We start from the raw sequence: 21,968 nt of genomic DNA on the forward strand, positions 1-21,968 counted from the left end.
TGTATTCCCATTGGAGTTATGCAAACGTGGAAATGGCATTCCTCACTGCAGGTTAATTGGCAACCAGACAAAAAGCACAGACCTTCTACAGCTGCATACTACTCCATTTTCCTATTACAGTAATAGGATTATATGCACAAAAATTTTAGGCTGAGGGTAAAACCCTGTTAGCCAATAGTATTAGAAACAGAACTCTCTTCCCCTTCCCAAAAAATGCCTCCCACCCAATGTTTATGTTTATTGTATTCTTGATATACCTGCTTCCCGAATTATAATCAATGTAGTTTATAACATGGTAAATCCTGTGGAATTCTGGTCACACTATGACATCACTTCTAACTCAGATCTTGATTCCTTCTCGGTAGAATCCTGGACCAACACGAGTACGCAGATATTAAACAAAATGGCCCCCATCAAATCAAGAATAATGAGAAACAAAAACCTAGAAGGCTGGTTTGACGCCGAGCTAGGAACAGTGAAATGGAAGTTACGAAAACTTGAAAGACAATGGCTGAAATCAGGAGACAGTAAAGGGAGAGAGAATTGGAGACTAAAACTAAAAGAATATAAAAAAATCAATAACAATAAAACGTGCTAATTTTTACGAACAAAAAATTGGTTCTCCAAACACCAACACCAGAAATCTTTTTAAATTAGTCAACAATCTCTACGACATACAGACCTTCTCCCGCCCTACCTTAGACTCCCCACCATTGGCCGATGCTCAGGCTGAGTTTTTTAACAACAAAATCATAAACCTGAGATCCATCATTTCGGTCGCTACAGCCAACCATTCGAACTACCCAGTTGCTCAACACTTAGATGAACCTAGGGTAGACATGACCTGGAATAATTTTACTATCCGTACCTGGCAACAATTCTGCAAATTTTATTCAAAATACACCGATTCCTACTGAAATTTAGACTGTTGCCCACCAAATATTCTGAAAGTTGCTCCAGTCGCCTTCAAAGCCAAACTACATAATTGGCTTACTTCTTTACTACTGTCAGGTACTTTCCCTGAGGCCTTAGGCCAGATTCTAATCACTCCAATCGTAAAAAATCCCAAGGAATCTATTAAGTTGACATCGAACTACAGACCCATCGCAAACATTTCCTTTTTTATACAGCTGATGGAAGGTTTGGTCAACCATGACTTAGTAACCTATCTGGATAAATTTGGCATACTACATGATAACCAGTCAGGTTTTCGTTCCAGGTTTAGCACTGAAATTGTTATTTTCTCATTGCTAGATTCCCTCCATAGCTTATTTAGTCAGGGTACAAGTGCACTAGTCCTGCAATTTGATTTAAGTAATGCCTTCGACTTAGTCGATCATGTCATCCTAATTGACTGTCTGGAGTCAATTGGACTTTCAGGTAATGTGTTAAAATGGTTTCAGGGTTTTTTGAGTAACCATTGTACCAAGTTTACAGTGACAGCAAACAATCCTTCAGCTGGGTTAACTTGTGTGGAGTCCCGCAGGGTTCCCCCCCTATCCCCTACACCAGTGGTTCCCAACCCTGTCCTGGATGACCACCAGGCCAGTCAGGTTTTCAAGATAGCCCTAATGAATATGCATGGCACCTCCATTATATGCTGATCTCTCTCATGCATATTCATTAGGGCTATCCTGAAAACCCAACTGGCCTGGTGGTCCTCCAGGACAGGGTTGGAAACCACTGCCCTACACTACTTAACATTTACCTAGCCTCATTGGGTAATCAACTGCAAAGGTTAAAAGTCAAATTTTACATCTATGATGATGACATCACTATAGTTTTTCCCCTAACAAACCTGACTTCTGAGACGAAGAACCATCTGGCATTCATTTTAAAGCAAATTGAACAATGGATGGCTGAATACAAATTGAAACTCAACCCAGACAAAAAAAAACAAATTTTTCCTGGCGAATCCGAACGACAAACTCAAAGATTCTTCAATTTCTTTGAATGGACAAGACTTTCCTATTGTCGATTCCATAAAAATTCTGGCAGTGACGCTGGACCGCTACCTTACTCTAGACGCAAACACGGAGTTATTGGTTAGAAAAGGCTTCTCAACTTTATGGAAACTAAGAACCATCAGAAAGTACTTCGATGCCACTTCATACCGTTTACTGGTGCAATCCTCCATTCTAAACATGCTAGACTACTGCAACATAATTTATTTGGGGGTCTTTCAAGAAAACCATTCAAAGACTCCAAATTATTCAAAACTCGGCAGTACGATAGATTTTTGGTATAAAAATGGGATCATATAACCCCCTATTATCAAAAACTTCATTGGCTGCTCCTGGAGGCAAGAGTTCTGTTCAAATTTGCCTGTCTTTGTTTCAAATCTATTCTTGGTTCAGCCCCTATGTACTTGGTCTCTCATTTCAATTTGGATTGTTCCATTAGGCTGACACGCAGAGTCCACATGTTTACCCATCCAACAATAAAGGCCTGCCGATATAAAAGATACCTGGACAGAACACTTGCTTTCCAAGCAGGTCATCTGAACAATTGGCTGGGTAACATTATTATGCATTCATTATCTTATCTAAGTTTTAGAAAACTAGTAAAAACAAACTTGTACAACAAATTTGTAACCTAAGATCTCTTAAAGCCCTATCTCTTTATACTCTAACCGATTTATAACCAAGAACTCTCAAGCCTTCTCAGTACTCTACTTACATGTATTCGATGACTTTAGAGTGTGCCTATTTTCGCTGATTGTTCGCTTGAACTATTACGGCTTTGGTAGTATATAAAAATAAAATTATTAAAAGAAAGGGAAGAGAACAGAAAAAAAGGACTAATTTTTAAGGGTGTGAGGTCCAAGGCTCCTCTCCTCTCCCAAAGCCCTAGTACTATTCCTCAAATGCCAAATGAAAAAAAATGTAATAAAAAGTTTAGACCTTCTTTTGAATCTCTTAAAATGGTCTCAGTCCTCAGGTAGGTGGGGAGAGAGTTCCAGAGGCAGGGGCTAGGAAGTAAAAAAGACAGACTGATGAGTGTTCTCAAACTTCTCATGTCGTATGAAGGCTGGACAGGGAACAACCAGCCCTTTTGGGGCTGGGATCTCAGAATTCTGTTGTAATGGTATAGGATTAATATTTTAAAAAGGTAAAGTGGCAGACCAAACAGAATGTCTCTTGGGCTAAGATTAGAACATTGAACTTGATGTGATAAGAGGCAGGAAAGCAGTGGGCCTCTCTAAGCAGAGAAGTTACACAGTCCCTATTATGAGTCTGAGTTTAGTATAAGCTGAAGACAACAAAGCAACAGACCAGAAAACCATTATATATGTTGTTACAGTAAATCTTTGATATAATACTTAACTCTGATCATTGAAAAGTTTAAAGGTAAGCTTACAGATACATCAGCTGAAGCACAAGCTAATGTCATTAATGGTGTTACTGGCAAATAGGCTCCATTGTATCAAATGGGACCTGCAGTAAACAAGCCTAAATAGAAGACAAAACTGCAGAACAGATGTACAAGATGCAGGCAATGTTTATTTCAATAAACAAACTGTTGTGCACAAATAAACCACCTTAAATGAGTAACGGGACCCGACACAGTTCGTGTTTTGATCAACACGTCTTCATCAGGGGCCCCAGAAATGGTGGTAAAAATATAAACGCAACAATTTTTTGCCTGATCGGTGGGCTGCAGTGTGCAGTAAGGCCTTACTACACACTGCAGCCCACCGAACAGGCAAAATTTGTTGCGTTTCTAATTTTTTTTCCACCATCTGTGGGGCCCCTGATGAAGACATGTTGATCGAAACACAGACCGTGTCGAGTGCCGTTACTCATTTATGGTGGTTTATTGAAATAAACATTGCCTGCATCTTGTACATTTGTTCTGCAGTTTTGTCTTTTGTTTGGGCTTCTCTGCTTCTTTACTGCAGACTTGTTGAATTTTGGTTTTTGTCTGATACCTGCAGTAAATAATGCAGGTTAATACACATTAGAACCTGCTGTGGTAGCTCACTTTTGGCTACTTTGGTATTTCTAAGGCACAGTCAGGTGAACAGACGCAATCTCCCCATAAGGCATTTTAGCTATACTTTGTACAAAACCACCCACAAAGGAAAACTAGTGTTATCAACATGCTGAATAGAAGGTGCATGACATTCACAAAGGATAGGATTAAGGGAAACATCAAATGGAGTAAAAAGATACATACTGAAGCAATAGGTTTGACCCATTCTGCTGAAGCACTTCTCACTGAACCATTTTTGTCTCAAATAACTGTCACAATACGGTTAGATATTAATGCCACTCCAAAAGTGCAAGGCACAACAAAAAGAAATGACAGCAAATACACTGGGATAACAAGATTTATCATGCAGTTCAAATTACTATTTTGCAAATCTTGACAGCGTCTCCTCAAAGAAAACATGGAATAAACAGCTGGAGAATGTGGCTCTGGGTGAGAAGCTTAAAATGAGAATAAAAAGCAAAAGAAAATGTGAGCTTCTAGTTGCCCAGAATGTAATAATGTCAGAAATAAAATAGCTATCAGGAGAATAAATAGCAGCGCTGGGTATTAAAGTGAAAAAAAAAAAAGAAACCTGTTCAAGAAACAAGCATTGATATTTCATACAATGTACAGGCAGAGTCTTATATTTCTCCTTGAACAATATTTGACAACAGGAGGTTTCATTCCTAATTTGCTCTAACTTCATTTTGCCAACTTACTCAGTTCTACCAACTTGACACTGCAGCATTTATTCATCTCTTTTTAATACTGCTTACGTTCATTCTAAAAAACTGCTAAATGAGTACCTGTCAGCGACAAGAAGTCGCAAACCATTTTCTGAAAATTAAATTTTACACTCCTGGTTTTTTTTATTGTTTGCTTTTTCTCATCCGTACCTGTACACTAATGCAATAGAGAAAAGAAGAACAGAAAAAGTACATTTAATGGATCGAGCCTATTCACTCGCCAGAAAACAAAGCAAGAAGCGAAACACGTTTCAGCTTAACTATTCTCAAAGAAAATGTTAACAAAATCAAGTCACATCAACTTTTCTTCTTTCTCTAAGGGGGATCATTTACCAGCAGTTAGGATGAAATTATGTTATAGCACCTAAAAAAATGGCATTAAAAAATTGCAGTTCTATAAGTTGTGCTTAAAGTTAGATACAATTTATAGAATAGTGCTTGTGCCCGGGAACCGTGCCTAGCTTTAGGTGTGGCCATTTGTACCAAGAAAACCATGATGCAAACACCTGTGCCTAAAGTTAACCACACACATAAGTATATCCTACTATACCAACTTAAATACTCTTTTTACGGACTTCTCAGATGTGACCATTGTCAGTAAAAGTTCATACAGTCAAACTTGATCAAATATCACTTCCTCATATGTCCAAAATGTATTGTTAGTTCATGTACATTTAGTTTATCAAAATTAGTTTTATAATTCTTGTGCTTTAAACTGAAATATTCAAAAATAGCAAAACATGCCAGTAATGGGTATTTCTGTGAGTTTAATCAAGTGATAGGAAATATATATATTTTAAAATATTCACTTCCTTATTGTAGGAGCATGCTTAGTGTCTTGCACGTATGTTAAGATGGTGTTTTTTCTTTTCTTTTTTTTTCAGGAGTCTGTTTGCCCTGACACAACATTCAAAACATAGCTATGTTGGAAAATAAGATATGTTTTGCTATTTTGAATATTTCAGTTTAAAGCACAAAGTATACATAACTAAGATAACTCACAATTCAAGTTTTAAGTTTCAAGTTATTATGTCTTGATATACTACTTTACATATCAAAGCGGTTTACATCTTTACAGTGTTAAAAATTAATTAAAAGTCAGGGGGATGGACAAACAAACTAATAGCAACTGTTAAGACAAAAAATTGAAACAAAGGGAGAAAGGGTAGGGATACAATATTAAAAATAAAAGGAGAAGGTACAGGAGAAAACATCAGGGAAGTTGGGTTCTTTGCTTTTTTAGTTTTTATTATCAATCATAAATCTCATAAGCATCTTTGAAGAGAAAAGTTTTAAGATTAGATTTATGTTTTTTGGACGTATGAGGAAGTGATATTTGACCAGGTTTGTCTGAAAGAATTTTTACTGACAATGGTCACATCTGAGAAGTCCGTAAAAAGAGCATTTAAGTTGCTATAGTTGGATATACTTGTGTGTGTGGATATAATTAAGAGTGATCCTACTCTATGAAGTTTTCTGACCTTCAGATGGCATTTGTGCCTAATGTTAGGCATGGTTGCCCTTATTCTATAATTATGCACATAACTTAAAGCAGTCAGTCGGGGTTTCAGGATATCCTAATGAATATGCATGCAAGAGATTTGCATATAATGGAGACAGGCATGCAAATATGTCTCATGCATATTCATTAACTCAAATTCTTAAAACCAGCTATTAAATATTTAATACAAACAAGTAGTATCTGAATCAATTTAATTTTAATCTTATCTCCCACAGTTCATTTCATTACAGTACTTTTACAATTTACCAATACTTAATTTATTAATAAATATCAGAATAATTTGGTCAGTGAACCTAAACCCCTTCACTCACATTCACTTCCTTAACTTTCACACACATACTACAGTCATTGTGATTACTTTTATCCAAAACTGGATCTTAGTTAGTTCATGAGTTCATTAGTCCATGATCATCTAGTCCAGTGGTTCCCAAACCTGTCCTGGGGGATCCCCAGCCAGTCAGGTTTTCAAGATATCCCTAATGAATATGCATGAGAGAGATTTGCATATAATGGAAGTGACAGGTATGCAAATCTCTCTCATGCATATTCATTAGGGATATCTTGAAAACCTGACTGGCTGGGGGTCCCCCAGGACAGGTTTGGGAACCACTGATCTAGTCAGAGTTGTACAACAGTCTAGCACAGGGATAGGGAACTCCGGTCCTCGAGAGCCGTATTCCAGTTGGGTTTTCAGGATTTCCCCAATGAAAATGCATTGAAAGCAGTGCATGCAAATAGATCTCATGCATATTCATTGTAGAAATCCTGAAAACCTGACTGGAATACGGCTCTCGAGGACCGGAGTTCCCTACCCCTGGTCTAGCACATGAAAATCACAGCTTCTTAAACACAATCGGTAGGCCTCTCTGTCCTCATGATGGTCCTGTTCTTCAATTCATATAGCATTCAGCTCAACATGACTATGTTTTGCCACCTGGCATCTTCAGGAGCTGTGTTTGCAAGGCTCACCAAATTCATAACTTCACCAGTAAACTAAGCAAGACTCGAGCAGGGACCCAGGGTTCGGCACAAGCTAGGATCAGCTGACAAACAGGAAACACACCATCTACCAGGAAATCATACTGCATTTCCGATTCCGGTTGGCCCAGGTGCCTCAGGCCCCACCTGTGGGCGGGGTTTGAGGCACCTGGGCCAATCAGGTCCTAAGGCCCGCCATTCAACGGATGGCAGGCCTACCGGACGGACGGGCTTGGGACCTGTCCATCCATCCGTGTTTACAGGTAGGGGGAGGGGGGTCGGCAGGGGGTCACAGGGTCGGTGGGTGGGAGGCCGATCAGAGGTTCAGGGGTGCGATCATGGGAGGGGGGTGCGCCGAGGGCTTGGGATCACTCCTGCCTGGATCTTACTGGGGTGGGGGGTAAGGGGGGGGTCGCCTGGGCAGGAGGGCTTGGGCTCCCTCCTGCCCAGATCGTAGTCGGCGAGGTGTGGGTCGCTGAGCCATGAGGGCTTGGGCTCCCTCCTGACCCGATCGTAATCATGGGGGGGTTACGGCTCGGCAGGGCAGGAGGGCTTGGGCTCCCTCCTGCCCCGATGTTGAAGGGGGGGTTGTGGCTCGCCAGGAAGGAGGGCTTGGGCTCATTCCTGCCCCAATGTTGACAGGGGGGGGTTGCAGCTCGACGGGGCAGGAGGGCTTGGGCTCCCTCCTGCCCATATCGTAGTCAGTGGGGTGGGGGTCATCAGGCCAGGAGGGCTTGGGCTCCCTCATGGCCCCATCATAATTGCGGGGGGGGGGGGAAGGGGGGGTGTCACAGCTCGACGGGGCAGGAGGGCTTGGGCTCACTCCGGCCCGGTTCGTTGTGTGTGTCTGTGGGGGGGCGATGCATCATGGCAGGAGAGATTGGATATCTCCCTTGCTGGGATGTGATCACCCCTCTATCCGAACTGCCACAAAACGCGGCAGATGGCATTGGGCATCTTTCCTGCCGCAGGTCGTGGCAGTTCGGGTAGAGGGGTGATCGCATTGTGGCAGGGGAGATGAGCCATCTCTACTGCTGCGATGGTTGTGGTGGGGGGTGGGGGGTTGGTAAGTTGCCGGCCCTTTTTCGGCACTTATACCTGTTTTGACTTGATCTAAGTCAAAACGTATAAGTGCCGACTAAGCAACCTGCCTAAAGTTTTGGTTATACCTGCTGTACGCCTAGGTCTAGGTCGGCCCACCTCCTGCCCTTTCTCCTCCTCTAAAAATGCCTCTTTTCGCTCTATGCATTTAGAGTCAGGGGAAAGGCGTAAGCTGGTTTTAGATACATCTAAAACCAGATTTGGTTATGGGTATTTGGACGATCAGGCTTTTTGATCGTCCAAGTATCCATTAAGGCCACTTTTTAGACTTTTTTAAAATTATGAGCCCCATATCGTTTAAGCGTGTCAAAGTGTCCAAGTTTATTAAAATCCTGCAAGTATCGAAGAATGAAATGAAATTAACAAGTCTAAAACTTAACAAAAATTTCCAAAATGTGTCCAGAAATGATCAACAGCATGTGGCACTTTTTTTTTTTTTTTTTAAAGAGCCTTATATGAATAAATTTTGTATGATTTGATATGCAGAAAAGTGAGGAAGGCAATGGCAAGTTTAACATCTGTATAGAAGCACCCACATTCCCTGCTGAACACAAGTGCTTATAAATATTCAACAGTGCTATTGAAACCAAACTAATATAAGAATACAATTTAAGCAGTGGCTTAGGCACTCAACTTTTTCCACTGACTGTTTTGGCCCAGGGCATCTTAGAAATACAGTGGCATTCCAGGATGTTCAGGAAACACAGCCAGATGAATAATTTGGCACTCCGTTTTCAGTTTCCCTTTTAACTTCCCTAGCATCTCCTAAACTTTAAAACAGAACAGGGCATAGTACAAGAGAGACCAAAAATACAGGTGCTAAAGTCCTTTATTCTTTAGTTTCTGATTTATAGCATACCTAGAGCATATGGTAAAATCTTTCCAAGATGTCATGAACTGCAAGATTTTCTGCTTATTAAGAGAGTGCTATAAACTCAGTCTTGGCAGATCTAAGTGGAAAAATCAAGGTTGTGAAAGGTTAATCAAGGACTCTCCAAGGAGATAAATCTCAGTAAAAATCAATTCATGGAGAATTAGTCATTTAAAAATCTATTTCATAAAGTGAATTAATGAGATAGCATGTTAAATATCTGCATTGCCAGTAACGCAAAACAAATCTCTTTAACATGATAAGATATAAATCACATGCAAATTTAGACAAAACAGAAATGAATTGCCACAAATTGTTTTTATAGATACTGAATTATTTCTTTTAATCATGTTACTAATGCAAATGCTTACATAAATCTCTTGAGATATTAATAGTAAACAGTGGGCTGAGAACCAGGGAAGCCAGGGTTCAAATCCCACTACAGCTTCTTGTGATCTTGGGCAAGTCATTTCACCCATTAAATCAAGTAATGTTTAAATTATAAGACCTCAAATTACCCAAGGCATTACTAATTTTCGTGCCCTTGCTGTGCGGGTGCAGATCATAGTGTTTTTTTCAATATTCTCCAAAAAAATTGAGGTGCGACAATTTATGGAAGCATAGTCCCCGACGAGACAAAATGTGAAACGGTTGGGCAACCGTCGGACACAAAAGTTAAGTGCTACTCTTTTTCCAAGCACCTTATGCACTAAAAGCACTTCATATTTATGTTTATTGAAAATCGATATTTAAACAATTTTGCATAGCACAAGTCACTTTACCAAAGACCGATGATGAAATTATCACCCCAGTAAGGGCACGAAAATTAGTAATGCCTTGGGTAATTTGAGGTCTTATAATTTAAACATTACTTGATTTAATTTTGTCCTCTGCTTTGTATTAGTTTTCTTCCTATCTAAATAGGTGGTGACAGGGAATTATGGGAGAGATATTCAAAGGTATTCTGCATTTTCAAAATTCTTTTTAACATTTATCAGTAACCATTGGGGAAACTGATCCATACTTTTGATATACCACCTTGAACCGCAAAGTAATGGCGGAATAGAAATCTCTAATGTAATGTAATGTAATCTGCTATGTGAAGGCAGATTTTAGAAAGGACGTACAAGTTAATATATCTTAATATATCACATAGAGACATCCATTTCTCATGTATTTTAGAACAAGATCTGCCAACATAACAGCCTGTTCTAAAATACATGAGAAATGGACATCCAAGTATTGCCATATCCATCATGAACATCTATTTTACAAACTGAAATGTCCAAATTATGAACAGGGGCATGATCACCACAGCATAAGTACATTCATATCACAAAATGGCCTTGTAGACATAAATGTAAGGAGTAGCCCAATGGTTAGAGCAGCTGCTTGAATTCTTACTGCAGCTCTTTGTGTGATTTTACTCTTTGAGCCCTCAAGGAACAGAAAAAAAAACAAAAAAACACTGTGACTTATTTTACTTGCTGTAGTAGAGAACTGCTCAGTCAGAAAACCATTCTGTAACCTAGAAGAACCAGGTTATGATTCTAAATAGAGGTGTCCAACATTTTGGATATAGATGTCCCTTCTTTTTCTGAACTCAGAGTTGGATCTCCATATTCTGGCCCATCCTTAATACCACCTTAAAAAAAAAAAATCCAGACCATGCACTTAAGGACCCCCTTCCCATACAGATGTAGAACAGTTTTAGACATCTATATCCCAGTTTTATAAAATAGGAATTCAGACATTCATGCAATATAGATGCTTAAATGCCAGTTTCAGATGTCCAAAACATGAACAAACCTTCTAAAATAGCGTCCGTAGTGTACACAGATGGCACTCAACCATATTTTATGGTGATGATTAGGCCATGGTCTTCAATAATCTTAGCCTGTAAAATTAGCAATAAGGAACTAGAAGAATCCCTTTTTTGCATATTATTTTATGTCCCACCGAAAAGTTGGACAAAACCCAGAGAGGACTTTTGCGAATTTGTCCTACATATAATATTATTGTAGGAGACATAAACTTACATTTAGATGAAGAGGACAATCCAGATGCGAAAGATTTTAAAAACTTTCTATCTTTGCTTAATTATAATCTCCCTATACCCACACAAACACATGAAAAAGGCCATCATTTAAATGTGGTAGCTATGTCCACAAAGGAGATTTTAGATCCTTCCATCTCTCTATCTGATGGTACTTGGCATCACGATATCTGGTCTGATCATTTTACTTATTATTTTAATTTAATCTGGACTCATTTAAAATCTAAAACACATCCAAGGATAAAAAAGAGAACATCTCACAAGGGATCATATCAATCCAGAGGAATATTGGTCACAATATGAATTACGAGCGGAGATAGGAGAAAGGGTTGATTTTTGGGATCACTGGATGAAAACTAGCACATCCATTTTAGATAAAATTGCCCCAAAAATGAAATAGTAAAAGCTGCTCAAATAAATATAATAAATGGTTTGACACTGAACTTTTAAAAATGAAACAATTAGTAAGATGATTGGAAAGGATCTGGAAAAAAACAGGAAAATTATCAGACCGGAACAACTGGAGATCCAACATAAAAATCTACAAACAATTGATAAAAGAAAAACGTAAAGCATTTTACTCATCCAAAATTGACTCATCCAATACTAGCTCGAAAGGAATCAATACAAAAGAACTGTTCAACTTGGTTATGAATTTATTTGACACCACACGCTACACTCAATTCATGCATAATATTAAGCTACCTTCAGCAAATGATTTAGCACAGCGTTTTGATTCAAAAATTAAAAACTTAAGAAATAACTGTTCGACAAATGACATATATGAACATCAAATAGTTAACATACAAGGAAATGAAATACCAGCGGATATGATTTGGAGTTCCTTTCAAGATTTAGAATTGAATAATTATATCAAATTATATAACAAGTACACTAAATCATACTGCGTTTTGGACTCCTGTCCCCCAGAAATTATGAAAGCAGCTCCATTAGATTTTAAACTAACTTTGCTGAATTATTTGACCGATAATTTAAAAAATGGAAAATTCCTTACTAATAATGGTCACATTATAATAATACCAATTCCAAAAAATCATAAAGAATCATCAGCATTAGTAACTAACTATAGACCAGTAGCATCCATTCCATTTTTTGTAAAAATCATGGAAGGATTGGTACATACCCAATTGATGGAATATCTTGATCAGTTCTCTCTTTTACATGAAACTCAATCTGGTTTTAGACCTTTGTTTAGCACTGAGACAGTAATTGCGGCCATCTTGGATAATTTACATTTCTTGTTTAGTAGGGGCCTTAATGCCCTGATTATGCAATTTGATATGAGTTCTGCTTTTGACTTAGAGGACCATGGGAAATTGTTACAATGCTTAGATGCAAGTGGTATCAGAGGAGAGGTGTTAGACTGGTTTTGAGGTTTCCTTATGTCCCGCACCTATCAAGTACATTTTAATTACAATCTCTCTCATATCTGGAGTAATCCATCTGGCGTTCCGCAGGGGTCACCATTATCCCCACTGCTTTTCAATGTTTACATGTCATCATTAGGTGCGCAATTGACCCAGCTTGGGATAAAATTATTTAGTTATACAGATGACTTTACGATCATTATCCTATTCGCTACCTCTTTCTCTGAAGTTACTCCTAAGGCAACAGAAGTACTAAATTTTGATGGAACAATGGATGACTGAATTTAGACTGAAGCTTAATTCAGAAAAACCAAAATTTTTTGTAGCTTCGTCACACCCGCTAGATACTAAAACATTACGGTGCATCAATAAAATTAGTTATCCTATGCAATCTTGGACCAGGGCCTAACCATGAAAGACCATAAGAACATAAGAAGTTGCCTCCACTGGGTCAGACCAGAGGTCCATCCCGCCCAGCGGTCCGCTCCCATGGTGGCCCATCAGGTCCGCGACCTGTGAAGTGGTTTCTGACCACTTCTATACCTATATCAAGTTCTATCTGTACCCCTCTATCCCCTTATCCTCCAGGAACCTATCCAAACCTTCCTTGAACCCCTGTACAGAGTTCTGGTTTATCACCTCCTCCGGAAGCTTATTCCATGTGTCCACCACCCTCTGGGTAAAAAATAATTTCCTAGCATTTGTTCTAAACCTGTCCCCTTTCAATTTCTCCGAGTGACCCCTAGTGCTTGTGGCTCCCCATAGTTTGAAGAATCTGTCCTTATTCATTTTCTCTATGCCCTTTAGGATTTTGAAGATTTCTATCATGTCCCCTCTAAGTCTCCTCTTCTCCAGGGAGAACAGCCCTAGCGTTCTTAACCTGTCAGCGTATGATAAATTTTCCATACCTTTTATCAGTTTAGTCGCCCTCCTCTGCACTCCCTCGAGTACCGCCATGTCCTTCTTGAGGTACGGCGACCAGTATTGAACACAGTACTCCAGGTGCGGGCGCACCATTGCGCGATACAGCGGCATGATGACTTCCTTCGTCCTGGTTGTGATACCCTTTTTGATGATGCCAGGTGGACTCTTTGGTTAGAAAGGGTTTTTTTACTCTCTGGAAGCTTCGGTCCATTACAGCATATTTTGATGTTTCATCATTTAGAATTTTGGCACAATCCCTTATACTGAGTCAAACTTACTTAGTGAAATATCGCCTATCTGACAATTTCCCAGAAGAATATGCAACAATTACAACTGGTGCAAAATGCGGCAGTCAGGCTGATTTTGGGGTTGAAGAAGTTCGATCATGTAACACCTTCCTACAGACTTCTGCATTGGTTGCCGATGGAGGCACGTGTAAAGTTTAAGTTTGGATGTTTTTGCTTCAAGGTACTATTTACCAATTTTTTGCTTCAAGGTACTCTTTACCAATCTAGTAAATCAACTGTTCTTCCATTGTTACCCCCGTTTATAAATCTTTTGTAAGCCGCCTTGAACCGCAAGGTAATGGCGGAATAGAAATCTCTAATGTAATGTAATGTAATTTGGTTTAGTCCCTAAATATATAACTGACCTCTTCTCTTTCTCAACCAATAGACATAAGAGAAGCTCAGACTTGAATTTTGTTTCTCCACCGGTTAGAGGATGTAAATTTAAGGGCTCATTTTACTAAGCTGCAATAGCGGTTTTAGCGTGTGCTGAATTGCCGCGAGCGCTAGACCTTAACGCCAGCAATTGAGCTGACATTAGTTCTAGCCGCGTAGCGCGGGTTTAGCGGGCGCTAAAATCTTGAGTGCGCTAAAAACACTATTGCAGCTTAGTAAAAGGAGCCCTAAAAGACATTATCAACACCTTTTCTCACATCAGGCAGCATTATGGGGTAAAGATCTGGAACAATTGCTTATGCTTACTACTTATGGGGAATTTAGGAAACACCTAAAAACATATCTGTTCCTGAAGTACTTAGGTAGCTGATTTGTACAATCTTATTCCACAATAACTGATCTTTAGAGCTGTCAATCACTAGCTTTTAACTTTGTAAGTTCTACTCAATTTGTAGCATTTTTAATCATTGTAAACCACATAGAACGTCACAGTCCTGTGGTATATAAACTGTTATTATTATTATTATCTATCAGACTGCATTATATCAATAAAAGTATGGATGTTGGCTAAAACTGAATTGATTCATTTTCCATGGCCTAGAGTTTCATGGCCTATTGAATGAAACAAACAAAGAGATTTGGAACTTAGGCATATACCGTATATCACAACACCTCTCAGTTCAGTGCAGTTAACAAAAGAGAAAAATACCGTACATACACAGTGAAATATAATCCCATTAAAAAAAAAAAAAAATTCCATTATCTTATGATGTGATTCTATTTGGGACAGCGTTGAGACCTAAAATCCCAATTGATGATAATAAAGATAGGCTTCTTATAATGACTGGAGTGGCCATACAACTAATCACGAGAAATTGGAAAAATTGGGATTGTCTAGATTTTACATTTTGGTGGGAAACACTCTGGGCTCCTTTTACTAAGCTGCAATAGCGTTTTTAGCGCACGCTAAACCCGCGCTATGTGGCTAGAACTAATGCCAGTTCAATGCTGGCATTAGGGTCTAGTGCTCGCAGCAATTCAGCACGCGCTAAAACCGCTATCGCAGCTTAGTAAAAGGAGCCCTCTGTTTATACTACCGGTATGAAAGAATGTTAGCGGAGCAAACCGAAGGTCCAAGAAATTTGGGGTCCATTGGACTCATTTGTCAAATACCTTAAGGATTAGTTAATTACTGACCAGATTCAATTTATTTTTATTGCTTTCAACACACAGCCAGGACAGGAGGGAGGGGGGAGGGAGGAGTGGGTAAATTGATTCATGGTTAAGCAAGCATATAAGTGCTGTTTATTGATTATTTAATGTGAAAGTGTTGCACTTTTTATATGTTGTATAAAAATCAATAAAAAGTTTAAATTAAAAAAAAAAAAATTGTCAACTAGATAAGTCTAACAATTTTGTAAAAGCTTGATAGGAACTGGAACTTGCTATCAAATTACTAAAATTCTTATCCCAAGTACCGACCTGATAGGATACAATTCTATGAAAAAATTTGCTTATAAATACAGCCTTTATAGTAGGAAATGTGAATAGTCTAAAATGATGAGAAATGCACTTTCTGTCTGCAAATATAAAGTGATCAACAAGATACCCCCCTTTTACAAAATTGTAACACTAGACAAACAAAATATTGTGTCTTTTGGATATTGTCTCTTTATCCTAGCATCAGTTAAGCTATACTCCTCCTTTTTTTAATTTGTATTATACAGTATATACCAGTATTCTTCAATGTAAGGCTTGAGGGTCAATTGCATCCCCCAGAAACCTTTGGGGTGGCTTCCCACTGTTTTATTATTTTTTTATGTTTGTTAAAAACTTAATATACTTCAATTACAAATCATAGTCAAAATGATTTACAAATAAAATTTAATAAACATTGAACAACTATGTATTCAGATAGGACAGAAGACAATCATTCATCTGAAGGAGGAAACAGACACCACAAGACAGTGGTCAAAATAACATATGAAACGGCAGAATACCCATTGGCAGCCAACTCAGTGCCGAATGCCAAATGAAAAAAGTGTGCCTTCAACAGTGCTTTAAATTGGGGGGAAAAAAAGATAACTCCGCTCTGTTGGAAGGTGGCAGGTTGTTCCAAAGAAATGAGAAAAGATAATATAAGGCAGAATTTCAAATAGAATCATGGAAAGCCAGTTTAAAAGAAGGAAGAATCAAGCGATAGGTGTCAAGGGAACACAAAGCATGGGAAGGGGTATGCGGACAGGCTCATGACAGAAAGGGGAAAGTGGATGGGGGAGAAGAACTACATGTTTGAAGGACTAGGCATTTCTCAATAGACAAAACAGAATGAATTTGGAAATGCTCACAACCTTCAGGATACCCCCCCTTTCCCCAGTAAAGTTTGAAAGTGGGCTGGTGAGGATAGATGTAATTGGCACATGCTGATCGGCAGTGTTGAGGCCCTGAATGGAAAGATATCATTAGAATCAAAAGTGGCCCTAGCTTAAAAATGAATGAGGACCGTTGAGATATACTAGGAAATTATTAATTAATGAGATCAACAGCTAATGGCCTATTTTACCTTCAAAGGTCAAACAAAGCTTTAGTCAATCAAAATGTGACAATATCTCATAAAAGTAAGAATTTCAGCAAGAATAAAATCTTTATTCATAGAAACATAGAAACATAGAAAAAGACGGCAGATAAGGGCCGCGGCCCATCTAGTCTGCCCACCCCAATGACCCTCCCCTATTTATCTCTATGCAGAGATCCCACGTGACGATCCCATTTCTTCTTAAAATCAGGCACGCTGCTTGCCTCAATCACCTGAAGTGGAAGTCTATTCCAGCGATCAACCACTCTTTCGGTGAAAAAGTATTTCCTGGTGTCGCCGTGCAATTTCCCGCCCCTGATTTTCCATGGATGTCCTCTTGTCGTCGTCGGACCTTTGAAAAAGAAGATATCTTCTTCTACCTCGATACGGCCCGTGAGGTATTTGAACGTCTCGATCATGTCTCCTCTCTCTCTGCGTTCCTCGAGTGAGTATAGCCGCAATTTATCCAGCCGTTCCTCGTACGGGAGATCCTTGAGTCCCGAGACCATCCGGGTGGCCATTCGCTGGACTGACTCAAGCCTCAGTACATCCTTGCAGTAATGAGGCCTCCAGAATTGTACGCAGTATTCCAGATGAGGCCTCACCATAGATCTATACAATGGCATAATGACCTCAGGCTTGCGGCTGACGAAACTCCTACGTATGCATCCTATGATCTGCCTAGCCTTAGATGAAGCCCGCTACACTTGATTGGCAGTCTTCATGTCTTCACTGATGATTACCCCCAAGTCCCGTTCTGCAACAGTCCTTGCTAGGATCTCGCCATTTAGGGTGTAAGTCTCGCATGGGTTTTGACTGCCAAGGTGCATGACTTTGCATTTCTTGGCATTGAAGCTCAGTTGCCAGGTCCTAGACCATTGCTCCAATAGGAGGTAGGTCGTGTTTCATATTGTCCGTTGTGCTCTTGCTTGTTATATTACACAGTTTGGTGTCATCGGCGAATAACGTTATTTTTCCGCGAAGCTCCTCAGCCAAGTCTCTTATAAAGATATTGAAAAGGATCGGGCCCAAGACCGAGCCCTGCGGCACTCCGCTGATCACTGCTGTCGTTATGGAGGGGGTGCCGTTCACCACCACCCTCTGAAGTCTACCACCAAGCCAGTCCCCAACCCATTTAGTCAAAGTGTCACCTAATCCCATAGAACTCATTTTGCACAATAACCTGCGGTGAGGGACACTATCAAATGCTTTGCTGAAGTCCAAGTATACAATGTCCAAGGACTCTCCAACATCGAGCTTCCCCGTCACCCAGTCAAAGAAGCTGATCAAGTTGGATTGGCAGGATTTTCCTTTGGTAAATCCATGCTGACGGGGATCCCGCAGATTCTCCTCATCCAGGATCATGTCTAATTGGTGTTTGATTAGAGTTTCCATTAGTTTGCTCACTATTGATGTGAGACTCACTGGTCTGTAGTTCTCAGCCTCTGTCTTGCAACCTTTTTTGTGGAGTGGAATGACGTTAGCCGTTTTCCAGCCCAACGGGACTCTACCTGTACTAAGGGAGAGATTGAAGAGCGCAGATAGTGGTTCCGCCAGGACGTCCCTTAACTCCCTGAGTACCCTGGGGTGTAGGTTGTCTGGCCCCATTGCTTTGTTAACCTTGAGTTTTGACAACTCACAGTATACACTGCTTGTTGTGAACTTGAAGTTACTAAACGGGTCTACTGAGCCATCCTTTTTTTGTAGTTGAGGGCCGGAACCTGGCGCCTCGTGGGTGAAGACCGAGCAGAAGTATTTGTTTAACAGTTCAGCTTTTTCCGAGTCTGCTTCTACATAGGTCCCGTCTGGTTTCTTAAGGCGTACTATCCCGCTTGTGCTGCGGTTTCTGTCACTAATGTACCTGAAGAAGGATTTATCGCCCTTCTTGATGTTCTTTGCTAAAGTTTCCTCCATTCGGATTTTGGCCTCTCTAACTGCTGTTTTGACGGCTCTTGCCCTAGTCAAATAGACTTCTCTAGAGTCCTGAGATCCTGTATGTTTGTAGGAGATGAACGCATTTTTCTTTTCTTTTATGAGGTCCGAGATCTCCGCAGAGAACCATTGTGGCTTATTGTTCCTACGCCATTTACTCACTGATTTTATATAGCGATTGGTCGCCTCCTGAATGGTAGCTTTCAGAGTCGACCACAGTTCCTCTACGTTATCTGTTCCTGCTTGGTTTTGTAGTGCTTGATGGATGAAATCCCCCATACCCTCAAAGTTGGTGTTCTTGAAGCTAAGGACCCTGGTCAATGTGTTAGTTTTGGCGAAACCCTTCCTGAGCTTGAACCATATCATATTGTGGTCGCTGGAGGCCAACTTGTCGCCCACTGAGACCTCAGTGACACTTTCACCATTGGTAAGCAATAGGTCTAGTATTGCCTGTTCCCTCGTTGGCTCCAATACCAGTTGCCTCAGTTTAGCTCCCTTCATAGAGTTCAAAAGTCTCCTGCTGCTGCTGGATGCAGAGGAAAGTGTGTTCCAATCCACATCAGGCATGTTGAAGTCTCCTAACAACACTGTATCCCCAAGCAAGGTGATATTCTCTATGTCACTGATTAGTTCTATATCTATGTCACCTGTTGCCTTGGGGGTCTGTAAACTATGCCAAGATACAGGCATTTGTCATTCCCCCTGGCCAAATTTACCCAGAGGGATTCCCCTGTGTACCCGATATCTGTGATTCTGGTGACTATAATATCATCCTTAGTGTATAATGCTACACCACCTCCCATTCTGCCCTCCCTATCTTGGCGAAGGAGGTTGTATCCTGGTATCACCACGTCCCACCCGTGGGAGTCGGTGAGCCAGGTCTCAGATATCGCCACCACATCCAGGTCAGCGTTTCTCATTTCAGTCTCAAGTTCCAGGATCTTGTTGCCTAAACTATGGGCGTTGACGTACATAGCCCTCCATGTAGCATGTTTGCTATGCCTCCCTGGGGGCTGGGGCTATTCCTGCTTGAGCTGCGTGGACCTTTTCAGTACTACTTGTAGTTTGTGTACCTTCCCTAGACCCAGTATTGCAAAGTGTACCTACCCTAGGTTCGAAAGTGTTTGTACTCTGTGGGGGAATAACTGTTTGAGCTACTTTAATTCTTTTAGTACAGCTTGCACTGTGTGTACCCTCCCTAGTCCCAGAATTACAGTGTGGACCTACCTTAGACTTGGAAATGTGTGTACTCATCCCATACTTAGAAATGTGTTTATTCATCACAGTCCCAGGCCCAGAATTGCGGTGTTTGCTTACCCCAGTCTCAGAGAAATATTGATGACATAGCTTGTCAGATAGGTTGTTTGTGTTTGTGCTTGTACCCTCCCCCAACATATCTAGTTTAAAGCCTTGTGAAGTAGGCGGGCCAGTCGGTGTCCAAGGACGTTCTTCCCTCTTCTGGTCAGGTGTAGCCCATCTGGTCCCTGTAGTCCTAGTAGTGTCTCTCCATGTTGCAGGAACCCGAAGTTCATCTCCTTGCACCAATCTCGCAGCCTCTGGATGCGATCCTCCCTGGCTCTGCCCTTGCCCCTTACAGGGAGGATCGAGGAGAAGACCACCTGTGCATCCATCCTCCTCAGCTTCTCACCCAGGGCTCTGAAGTCTGCCGGTATGCTATCCTAGGTGCTCCTGGCGGTGTCGTTTGTTCCGACGTGGATAAGGATCATGGGGAAGTGGTCCTGAGGTTTGATGAGTCTATCCAGGCAAGCGGTTACATCCCGGATCCTGGCCCCTGGTAAACAGCAAACCTCTCTTGATTGCAAGTCCGGTCTGCAGATTGGTCCCTCGGTGCCCCTTAGTAGCGAATCTCCAATGACAACCACTCTGCGCTTCTTATTCAATCATAGCTTTGGCTTCCATTTTGATTGAATTTTGGAGATATGCATGCATATGGCCATGGAAATAAATCTCCATGTGCCAGAACTCAACACCTTCCAAATTAGCCAATCTTTTTTTCTAACAGCAAGAGAAAGAATACAACAGGTTGAATATTCCAGTAATTCAACCATTTATGTGGTTCAAATAATTTCCCAAATTAAAATCTGTTTGAATATGAAATGACAAACTATGGTACAAACATCTATTTGCAAGTGTGACACAGCAGTGACTCAGCATAAAATAGTTGATAATGTTAAGCAGCACTTACAGATAGCGTAAAGCAATTTTTATTTCTAAGTTCAACCTCTAGAACAGTGGTCTCAAACTTGTGGCCCGGGGGCCACATGCGGCCCGCCAGGTACTATTTTGAGGCCCTCGGTATGTTTATCATAATCACAAAAGTAAAATAAAACAGTTTCTTGATCATATGTCTCTTTAGCTATAAATTATATTATTATTATTAAGACTTAGCCAAAAGGAAAGATTTATAAACTATAAAGAGTTTTACCTCATGCAAAATTGTAATTTCTCTAATAAGACATTAACTATTTTTTTGCGGCCCTCCAAGTACCTACATATCCAAAATGTGGTCCTGCAAAGGGTTTGAGTTTGATACCACTGCTCTAGAATAATTTAGGGCTCCTTTTACAAAGGTACGCTAGCGGTTTTAGCACGCACGCTAGCTGCTACTGCTTCCTTTTAAGCAGGCAGTATTTTTTGGCTAGCGCACGCTAATCGTGTAAGTGCGCTAAAAATGCTAGAGCACCTTCGTAAAAGGAGCCCTTAATAGCTGACCTTCCTGAATTTATGCATTGCCTACTCTAAATTCATCAAAATTCCGCAACTTTTCTCCTCTATCACACTCTCAAGAACCTTGCTATACCATGGGAAGTCATAATCATCTAGGCTTGCCTTCATCCTTCACAATACCAAAAACATGATATAAAGTCAATAAACACTAGTACACAATTTAGTCATTTGGAATAAATAAGGCTGCAGCTTTCTCAACGTGACAAGGAAATCTTATGTCTTCCTGAATATTCTCTAGATCCCGCAGCATCTTACAGATGAAGAAGAACAGCTGGTCCCAACACATCTCTCATGCCAAGTCCTTGCATTCTAATACTCCCTAATAGTTAGAATAGCAGGATGAGAACCAGGGAAGCTAGTGGCAGTTCACTAAATCCTTGATTGCCTTAGGTACAAACTTGCAATCCAAGCCTTTCTGGGACAGGGAGATACCTACTTTACTTGAATGTAACTATCCTAAAGGTATGAG

General features: G+C 40.4%; 1 protein-coding gene across 7 annotated transcripts in view; it reads right to left on the reverse strand.

Annotated features, from left to right (window-relative positions):
• The window catches only part of GRID1 (glutamate ionotropic receptor delta type subunit 1), a 1,864,061-nt gene that overhangs the window by 1,198,063 nt on the left and 644,030 nt on the right, over positions 1–21,968 (reverse strand). The window contains exon 1 of one of the 7 annotated variants that reach the window (XM_033941938.1): positions 9,182–9,272. The exons of 4 other annotated variants lie outside the window; for them this stretch is intronic. Coding sequence is in view for 1 of the 3 variants with exons in the window: in XM_033941935.1 (XP_033797826.1) it covers positions 4,782–4,809 (28 nt within the window). In the remaining 2 variants the exon portion in view is untranslated. Of the gene's footprint in view, positions 1–4,781; positions 4,825–4,871; positions 4,879–9,181; positions 9,273–21,968 lie in introns of those variants that run through there. 2 more of the 7 variants (XM_033941937.1, XM_033941935.1) reach the window with 2 other exon arrangements.

Source organism: Geotrypetes seraphini, chromosome 4 (genome assembly GCF_902459505.1).
Source record: "Geotrypetes seraphini chromosome 4, aGeoSer1.1, whole genome shotgun sequence".
Taxonomy (NCBI): Eukaryota; Metazoa; Chordata; class Amphibia; order Gymnophiona; family Dermophiidae; genus Geotrypetes; species Geotrypetes seraphini.